Source organism: Copadichromis virginalis, linkage group LG13 (assembly GCF_057382275.1).
Source record: "Copadichromis virginalis isolate Kocher_CV1m ecotype Utaka linkage group LG13, C_Virginalis_male_GT1.1, whole genome shotgun sequence".
NCBI lineage: Eukaryota > Metazoa > Chordata > Actinopteri > Cichliformes > Cichlidae > Copadichromis > Copadichromis virginalis.
The window spans coordinates 3,092,488-3,102,790 of NC_140630.1; the positions used below are offsets into that span (position 1 = coordinate 3,092,488).

Consider the following 10,303-nt stretch of genomic DNA (forward strand, 5'->3'; position numbering starts at 1 on the left):
CAACTTTAAAACCTTAAAGTGTGGGTTAGTAGGGGAATTTTTTAATGTATGTATATGCTCGAACCGGCAACCTTCTGATTACAAGGCGAACGCCCAACTCTTGAGCCACGATCGCCCTTAATTAAGCGAAACAAAACAGTCAGATAAGTCAAACTTTGCTCAACTCATTCTTCTTGCTTCCTCCACTTCACTAATGTTGAATTTTTTCGCAGCTGCTCTATTCCCATGTTGTTGCAGTATATGAATGACTAACCTCGTATTGTGGAGGGATTATCTCAGTTGTTCTCCTGACTGAAGTTTGGTCTGTTTACAGCATCCTGCCATGCGATTACATTTGTCCCTAACCATCTGTACGTTTGAATTTTTTCACAAATCTCTCAGTCAGAACATGCTATATCGTGTTGACTCGGAAACTAGCGAGCTAACTTCCTGCTAACCTCTTACTCCTTTAAATTTGATAAATTTTGTTTTCATGGATGCCTGGATGTTAAACTTAATTGTTACACCTGGTAAAGCAGCAACGCTGATCATTTTATTACAGATGAAAGAATTAAGACAGTTTTTAACTCTCAGTGATGCTGCAGTGTTCGTTTGACTTTGGGACCTGAAGCCCCAGATTACTCCGCGAGGCTCCTGACTTCGGTAGCCGTAATGCTCCAACAACCCATCCAGCGGTGCGGCTTTGTAGCTTATCAAAGTCGTACTAAAACATTTTTTAACAGATTTTTGAGAGCCGTGTACCACATAAAATCGGTTCAAGGTCAGTAAGCACAAACAGAATTCATGCATAAGGCGCGCTGTCAATTTTTGAGAAAATTAAAGGATTTTAAGTGCACCTTATAGTGTGGAAAACATGGTACTTCCTGTTTTATTTTATCTCTAAAAACTGAGGTTATAAACTAACATATAAATAAAAATGGAAAAACAAATGTATATTTGAAACAGCACCCGGCTGACGTCTTTGCACAAGTGTTTTCATGATCAGACTGAAAGATCCCACAGTGAGTGCAGTGGGATTTGTGTTAATAAGGAAATCCTCTTCCTCCTTTACATGACAGGAAAAGGGTGTAGGACCTCTGAAACGTGGTTTGCAGTCACTTCTGCACTGATCTGTGAACATGAAGACATCGGCTGGTTTCTGGATCCTGGCTGTGCTGCTCTTAGCTGCAACCAGCTTCTCTCAACCAGATGGAGAGTGGGAGGAGATGTGGCGATCTTCAATTTGTATAAAATACAGCATGTTAAAAATGCTGCCTACTCACCCTGAGAGGAGAAATCATCTGAGATCAGATACTTCAGATACTGCAGGAGTCTGACTCTGTCTGTCTTTTCTTACTTACTGCAGAATGAAGAACTGAGAATGTGAGAAAGACACCTGGAGAATAATCCACAGTGTCCACTTTCAGTTTCAGTTGCTGTGACGAGATCCTCGGTGATGCTGCCAGTTTCCCTGGTGGTCTACTCTTTTTTTTTTTTTTGCATCAGACACAAAAGCTTCAGAGGCTGTTGGATTGGTGTGCAGACAACACCTCGGACCTCAATACCAGCAAGACAAAAGAGCTGGTGGTCGACTTTAGAAGGAGGAAGTCTGAGCTGCAGCCCAGACTGAATTATAAAGCTAATAAACATGATCATGACTCGAGTACAGGAGGTGAAAATACTTTGATCATGCATGTTCAATTATAAGATTAAAACACTGGAAAACCTGCAGCTAACCAAATAAATACCTATTTTTTTTTAGCCATAATGATTAATGTTTAGTAGGAAATGTTTAATATCTCATGAAAAGCAGAGGCTACATTCATACTCTCATGTGTGTTATGCGCTGTGCTGGTTTCCTTTTCACAGCTATGACACTCACTGCACTCACTTAGTAAACCACAAAGAGTAGAGAAAAGTAAAAGAGTAACACCGTCGAATAGTTTGTGTCACTTCACTGATCTGTGAACATGGAGACGTCGGCTGGTTTCTGGCTCCTGGCTGTGCTGCTCTTAGCTGCAACCAGCTTCTCTCAGGATCAGACTGTGAAGTACTTCAAAGTTGGTGACACACTCCAGCTCAGCCCTCAGCCGGTCTCTGAACAGATCTACAACGTCGTGTGGAAATACGGCAAGAACCTGCTGGCTGAGTGGGCGAAAGACCAGATTCCTCTGACATATTACAGCAAGTTTAAAGGCCGAACCACTGTGAACACTGACACAGGAGTGTTGGAGATCAGGGACATGACTGCGGCGGACACTAGACTGTATTCAGTGGAGATCAACAACCAAGTCCAGAGTCAGGTATATCAGATTGTGGAGATCGAAGCAGTGCCCCAGCCTGAGGTGAAAGTGACGCCGCTGTTGTGTAATTCAACCTCAGAGAGCTGTAAACTGGTGTGTGACGGAGTCATTAACAAAGCCGGGCCTGTCGAGTACTTCTGGAAGAAGGATGAAGGAGAGTGGGATCAGTCAGGAAAGGAGATGGAGATCCTGAATAATGGCGAAACACAGCGTGTGAAAACTTTCTCCTGCAGGATGAAGAACCTGGTGAGTGAGAGCGACAGCGAGCCCATCGATAATCCGCTCTACCAGGAGAAAACCCCCGACTGTGGACTCTGTGTCACACTTTCAGGTGCTGTGATGAGATCCTTGGCGATCCTGACTCCGTGTTGGGCGGCTGTGTGTTTGTGGACAAAACGAAAGACTCTTCGTAAATGCACAAACACACACAGCTGAAGCTGAACCACCGCCTTAATTTCCTGGTGTAGTGTGTTGATAATATTTTGCCTTTTAAAGCTGACGTTCAATAATTCTGTTGTAATAATTATCAGATAAAGCTCAGTTTGGTCTGTCCTGTGCAGACTGTTTGCTGTGGTGGTTTTTACAAGCTTGGGTTTCTGTTGTAACAGCTTGGTTTGGCTTCATCGAGGAGTCAGCTGTTAAACACAAAGTGTCCTCTCCTGATCTAACAGTGTCCTCAGAGAGAGAACAGCTCCACTCTAGAGTTTTATTTGTGTGGCCCAGATCACACATACAGGTTCAAACAGCTTCACTGGCAAAAAATGTGTCTAAAACAATTTCCTTTCTGAAGCTGAAAAACGGTTCATTACTCGAAGCTTGTCAACACAGCGCTCTTTGGTGACATCTGGTGGCCAAACATATGAAGCGCAGCTTGAATCTACAACATAGTGAACTGCTTCATTATGATTTCCCACAGAGCTGAAGTGACAGCTTCTGTTTAACATCATGACAGTTCTGTGTGAGATCGGGCTGATGTGCTGCTTTGAGCATGTGTAAAAAAATGATGTCTATTTTAATAATAACTAATTTCAATGAATAAACCTTCCTTCTTTAAACATGTGCCGTGTTCTGCCTTTGCTTTGACTTCTTGCAGTTTTTTTTACCAATAAGAAAATCTCTTTATATAACAATGTACAACACAGTCTTATAATAAACTGGAAGTATGCTTGTGCTGTAGGGTCCCTGCAGCCATGTGATAATGTAATTAACCAGTGGTTATACGTGTATGGGTGGTTAGCACTGTTGCCTCACAGCAAGAAGGTCCTGAGTTCGATTCCTCCACCAGGCCAGGGTCTTTCTATGTGGAGTTTGCATGTTCTCCCCGTGTTTGCGTGGGTTCTCTCCGGGTACTCCAGACACGCATGCAGTTAGTAGAAACTGTGTGTGAGTGGCTGTCTGTGTCTATGCTCCCTGCGAACCTGGAAAGGATAAACAGCTGGACGTATAATGTGGTTCTTAAGTACATTTTAGACCTGGGAACAGATTTGCTCATGAACTGGTTTTTATTTAGGAGCGTCCTCTCTTCCTGGCTTAAAAAACAGGAACAGGGTGCAGGACCTCTGACGCTGCTGTTACTTCTGCACTGATCTGTGAACATGGAGACATCAGCTTAACCAGCTTCTCTCAGTCTGTAAAGAAGTGCTTTAAGGTTGGCGACACTGTGGTCCTCAAACCTCTCAGTATCTCTGGACTGACCACCAGCATCTGTCTGTGTATCTGCTCTGCTGCCTGCTCTGAGCACAGGAATAAAATCTTTTATTAGACTTTTGTTCAAACACCTGGTTAACTCCAGCAGGTCATCAAGGTTACTGACAGCTTATTCTGAAACCGTGAACACTGCTTCATGCCAAACATCTCTGGATCAAATCTGGAAGTTGTTATCTGAACACAACTCGACCAAGAGCTGATCTAATAACTCCTGCTGTTTGTTTGAACAGCCCTCAGGATTGGGATTTCCTGGAGTTTAAAAACACTGTAGTACCAAAGAGCCAAAAGTCACATCCCACCACAAACACACTGATGTAAAGGAACATGCAACAAACACCAAATTACCTTCTATCCACTTTTACAACCAGTAGAACTTAATCTGGTTTGTGAATTCGGGATTGGCACCAGACAGGAACATTTACAGCGGGGCAGTCAGCTTACTCAGTCTACTTCTTCATATAATCACAGACACTATATTCATGTCCTCATGTGTGTTATGCACTGGGCTGACTTCCTTGTCACAACTGTTTTCATGATCATGCTTCCCACAAAAGAAAACCACAAAGATTAGAGAAAAGGAAGCTTTAAGACTGCTGCAAAGACTCACTTCTGCACTGATCTGTGAACATGGAGACGTCGGCTGGTTTCTGGCTCCTGGCTGTGCTGCTCTTAGCTGCAACCAGCTTCTCTCAGGATCAGACTGTGAAGTACTTCAAAGTTGGTGACACACTCCAGCTCAGCCCTCAGCCAGTCTCTGAACAGATCTACAGCGTCGTGTGGAAATACGGCAAGAACCTGCTGGCTGAGTGGGTGAAAGACCAGATTCCTCTGACATATTACAGCAAGTTTATTGGCAGAACCACTCTGAACACTGGCACAGGAGTGTTGGAGATCAGGGACATGACTGCAGCGGACACTGGAGTGTATTCAGTGGAGATCAACAACCAGGTCCAGAGTCAGGTTTATAAGACAGTGGCGGTCGAAGCAGTGCCTCAGCCTGAGGTGAGTGTGATGCCGCTGTTGTGTAACTCAACCTCAGAGAGCTGCACGCTGAGCTGTGACGGAGACGTCAGCGCTGCTGGGCCTGTCGAGTATTTCTGGAAGCTCGGAGATGGAGAGTGGAAGCAGTCAGGAACGAACATGGAGATCATCAATAATGAGGAAACACAGCGTGTCCCAACTTTCTCCTGCAGGATGAAGAATCGAGTAAGTGAGAGAGAAAGCAAACCTCTCTTTAATCCACTCTTCCAAATAAAACCTGCAGACTGTGGACACTGGATTATAGTTTTAGGTGCTGTGATGAGATCTCTGGCGATCGTGGCGCTCTTTGTTGCCGTCGTCTACTTTTTGTGCCAGAAACTTCCTTCTGTCTGTGTCTGTAAACACAGAAAAGGTCATAATGATGCAGTTTAATGTTGACCATCACCTTTGGTTTCCTGGTGAAGACTAAAGCACGTCAGTCCTGAAAGTTCACATTTATTTGCTCATAAAACTGTTCTGCTTATTTTCTATAGCAGTGATAATCACCAGGCTGTCATGGCCATGGTCTGCCATGTTTGTAGTTTTCTCTGTTCTTGTGCCTTTTACAGTATTTGTATTTGTCTGTTTCCCCTCTTTAACAGTAAGTATTAAAAGCTGACGTTTGTTCATCGTCTCTGCCTCCAGCGTCTTTGCTTCATCAAACAGAATCAAGTTTGATAAAAAAATCGATGATTGAAGAGAAATGCTTTGTGATGCAGTCTAACATCATTATGGCTTTTAAAAATTTGACTAAAGCAACACCTGGAAACATTTGCAACCAGTCTTTTTCCTCCAATCAGAAACAAGATTGAATGATAACGCTCACACTGCACATGCTCAGTGAGACCTGCCACATTTATTTAAAAAAGTGCAAAACTAGATTTTTGAGCTCCATTTTTCTTCTTAAGTTCTTGAACTTCTTCAGGAGGATCCTGAGGAGTTCGAGGTGACGAAGCTGTGACTTCTGTCTCCACCACTGCTCAGACTTCCTAATGTGGGTCTTTAAAGCGGGGCTGTTATCTCATGGCGGTCAGTCAAGGCTCTGGCATCAGCCTTCAGTGGTTCAGAGGGATTATAAAAAGGTTTTTGGGACTTCCCCTTCACAAATGTTTTCATGATGAGGCTCACCACACATCTACTGAAGGAAACCACAGGAAGCACTGAAGGGAAAAAGATACCTGCTGATCTGTTTCCGACCCTCACCTGTAGTCATGAGCTCTGGGTGATGATGGATACAAGCAGGGGGTGAGCTTCCTGGTGGCTTGTTTGTAGTTTTAAAGCTGTTGTGGTTCTGGGTCCTGTTTTTGAGTTTTGTATCTTGTAAATAATTAATCGTTTGTTGTGTTTAGACTTCTCAGTGTTTTTCATGTTTCCTGTTTTATTTTGAAAGTGTCTTGTCTCTTCTGTATTCATGAGGAGGGTCCGTCATCATCCCAGTTCCTCCCAGTTTAGGTTTTCTGTTTTAGTTGTCTTGCAGGGGGACGAGCTGCCTGTGAGCCTTCTTGCATTTGTAAAGCAGATTCAGCAGCAGAAACACAAATGTGTGTGTGTGTGTGTGTGTGTGTGTGTGTGTGTGTGTGTGTGTGTGTGTGTGTTATTGGGAAGCTTCTCTGGGAAATAACTTTATCTGTTTATCTGTTCTAATTCTGAAATGTTGGGAGAGCAAAAGCCAGAGCAGCTGTAGCTGTGTGAGGGAGGCAGCCTGCAGTCATGACCCACTGTGACTGATCAGCATCACCCAAGCTGTGGGCTGGAGGATCTCGATCTGTCATCAGAGGGACATCTACACTCTGCAGTGAGCCTGCGTGTGTGTTTGAACAGTGGAAGAACGTGCATGCTCCACAGAAAGGTCGGCAGGAAGTTTGAACAGCGACCCTTCCTCCTGTAAGGTAACAGTGCTGTGCACAGCAGCTCTGCATCTCAGCCCAAACACTGCACCTTCTTATATCTTACTGAGGCAACTGTTTCTGGTAAATCACTGTCATGCAGTGGTGAAAACCCGAGTACAAGTGTGCAAACTCAGTTAGCTCCTTTTGCGTGTTGAATTGTCTTCCTGAGTGAAAATGTTTACGTTTTTCTTGCTAAGGTTGTTGCATGCTGCAGTGTCAGTGAGGCTCAGTGTGAGGGGGTGCTTGGCCAGGAAGCTTGAGGCAGAGGTGAGAAGTTTTGCTGCACATCAAAGTTTCCCTGAAGCAGAAACAAAATAACTATTTGAATTTGGGGTTTGACTTCTTTCCAGTTTTCGCCACAGGTCTCACCGCAGTCACTGAAGGGAAACACAGCAGTGCAGAGAGTGGTTCAAGCCCTTGCATACATCTGTCACTTCAGTGCTGATTGGTGGACATGCTGTTTGCTGCACTGAACTCTTCTGGAGCCCAGATTTTTCTCTCATACTTCAAGGTTGGTGGCACACTGGTCCTCAGTCCTGCCTGGGCCTACGGTAAAAACCTGCTGGCTGAGTGGGTGAAAGGCTCGATTCCTCTGAGATATTAAAGCAGATTTAAAGGCCGCTCAGACCTGAACACGACCACCGGGGTGTTGGAAATCCACAACATGACTGCAGCGGATACTGGAGTGTATTCAGTGGAGATCAACAACCAGGTCCAGTGTTGGTTTATCAGACTGTGGAGATCAAAGATGTGCCCCAGCCTGAGGTGAGGGTGCAGCCGCCAGCGTGTCGCGTGAACTCAGAGGACTGAGCTGTGATGGAGACGCTGATCAAAATGGGCCTGTTGAGTACTTCTGGAAGAAGGATGATGGAGAGTGGGAGCAGTCAGGAAAGAAGATGGAGATCCTCAATAATGAGGAAACAGCGTGTGAAAACTTTCTCCTGCAGGATGAAGAACCTGGTGAGTGAGAGCGACAGCGAGCCCATCGATAATCCGCTCTACCAGGAGAAAACCCCGACTGTGGACTCTGTGTCACACTTTCAGGGGCTGTGATGAGATCCTTGGCGATCCTGACTCCGTGTTGGGCGGCTGTGTGTTTGTGGACAAACGAAAGACTCTTCGTAAATGCACAAACACACACAGCTGAAGCTGAACCACCGCCTTAATTTCCTGCTGTAGATAAAAGTGAATATTTTACTTTTTAAAGCAAAATAGTTATCAGATAAAGTCTGTTTGCTGTGGTTGTTTTACAAGCTTGGGTTTCTGTTGTAACAGCTTGGTGTGGCTTCATCAAGGAGTCAGCTGTTATACACAGTGTCCTCTCCTGCAGCAGCAGTGTCCACAGAGAGAACAGCTCCACTCTAGAGTTTTATTTGTGTGGCCCAGATCACACATACAGGTTCAAAAAGCTTCACTGGCAAAACACAGTATTTAAATCAATGAAAAACAATTTAGAAACAATTTCAAACAAATAAAAACCAGAAATGTTTGCAAAATATAAAGATGCATACAGACACAGAAGAACAGAAAGGAAGCAAAGCTGGTGCTGCTCTCACTGCAGACTGCAGCTTAGTTACAGCTCTGCATCCTCCAAGTACGAGTCTGTTGTGTTTGTCAGAATTTATTTGAATTAAAACTGAAAAACAAAACCAAGAAGTACCAAATAACTGTGATACAAAGCAGAAAAAATACTATGATTGAGTCAAAATTTGAAAATGCTGCAATGATTCAGTGAAATGTACAAACGCAGAAGTGCAGCACACAAGGTGAACGAGTTTGTACAACTCTAACAAGCTTGAAACTGAATCTTTGTTGTGAGCAGCTCTGTCAGCATCCTCGGGATGACGTCTCCAGGCTTCTTCTTTGTTCTGGTCCCTGTCAGGATGATCCCACACTGCTTCAGTCAGGCTGAGGTCGGCTCTGTGGAGGCCCTTCCATGACTGTTGGTGTCCTGCGGTGTGTTATTATATCCACGTGTGCTTTCACTGCACTGAAGTGTGTTTGCTGGAACAGGAAGCTGCTGGTATTGTATGGCAGATCAAAATATGATGGAACTTTCTGTGTTAATAATTCATATCTCCAACAGCCATACTGACTATAATCTGAGCCAAACACGTCAGATGTGGGTTCATCTCTCCGTCAGACCTGTTCCTCTGATCTTCTGTCCAGTTGACAGCCGTCCTTCACTGGATCCTCTCATCACCAACGATGATGACACCGCCTACAGAGATGAGATCCAGCGGCTGTCAGATTGGTGTAACTACAATAACCTCACCCTAAACACCAAGAAAACCAAGGAAGTGGTCATGGACTTCTGCAGAACAAGAACTGATCCCCCTCCCCTCTCCATGAAAGGTGACTATGTGGAGAGGGTGTCCTCCTTTAAGTTCCTCGGCACCCACATATCTGAGGACCGATCTTGGTCCACAAACACATGAGCCCTGGTGATGAAAGCCCAGCAGCGCCTCCATTTTCTGAGGGTCCTGAGATGGAACAGGCTGCAGACTGACCTCCTGTCCTTCTGCCGTGCCACTATCGAGAGCATGCTGGTGCACGCCATCCCTGTGCGGTACACTAGTTGCACAACAGCTGACAAGAAGAGCCTACAGAGGGTCATCAGAAGTGCAGAGAAGCTGTCCACTCCCCTCACTGGACTTATTTATTTATTATATTATATAACTGCCCTTGTATGCAGCCCCACAATGTTTCTGTTTCAGTGTTTCTTACACATACACCATGTGTATAGTTCACTCACATATACGTTTTCTCTTCTTTACTTTTGCACCTTTGTGGTCCAGCTACCCAAATTTTGCTCTAAGTCTCGCAGGTCCTGTGTCAGGTCTTTGCTGGATGCTTTCCTCTTTCTGAAAGACGTGACCTTTGCTGCTCATCTGCTGTAGAAAGTTTTTAGACCTCACACTTCTTCTTTTGTCCAGTTTCCTCAGATTTTTTAACAACGTGGTGCACACCTTTGTAAATGTGTGTTGGTGCAAAAGTGTTATTTTATCTCAAAGTGTGTTATCTTTGGCTCAAGACTTTTGCACAGCACTCCAAAGCACTAAAAGAAAACGGATTCCCCCAGAATCCCCAAACATGGTTTTGACCAACAGCCCTCATTCATGGTTCTGTGAGTGTTTCACTGATGAGCTGTGGGAGGTTAACAGGTTACTGTCAGAGTGAAAGAGCAGGAGGTTATGCAGAGCGGTTGGGCCAGTCTGTCTTTGCAGCCAGTGTTTCCTGATTGAAGGTAAAGATAGCACATTCTCTGGTTTCCTGTGCAGCATTTTTCCTGGCTGAGTGGATGGAAGACGCCATTGACCTTGTTGATCTCTCTGCAAGAGTGACCTGGTCAATATGCCAGCAGACATTAAGGATAAACAATCAGATTTGACTGATGAACTATGA

The 10,303-nt window shown here is 44.6% G+C and overlaps 2 protein-coding genes and 1 pseudogene across 2 annotated transcripts; all 3 read left to right on the plus strand.

The window, feature by feature from the left end:
• The first annotated feature begins 1,793 nt into the window (after positions 1–1,793).
• On the plus strand, positions 1,794–2,839 carry LOC146695030 (SLAM family member 9-like). The gene has a single exon (XM_085476695.1). The coding sequence runs from the start codon at positions 1,950–1,952 to the stop codon at positions 2,715–2,717; it is 768 nt and encodes a 255-aa protein (XP_085332821.1). The 5' UTR covers positions 1,794–1,949; the 3' UTR covers positions 2,718–2,839.
• A 1,777-nt stretch (positions 2,840–4,616) lies between these two features.
• Positions 4,617–5,635, plus strand: LOC146695031 (uncharacterized). The gene has a single exon (XM_085476694.1). It carries the CDS (start codon positions 4,617–4,619, stop codon positions 5,400–5,402), a length of 786 nt encoding a protein of 261 aa, XP_085332820.1. The 3' UTR covers positions 5,403–5,635.
• Positions 5,636–7,352: 1,717 nt separating this feature from the next.
• LOC146695032 (uncharacterized) lies at positions 7,353–7,951 on the plus strand (annotated as a pseudogene).
• Positions 7,952–10,303: the final 2,352 nt, after the last annotated feature.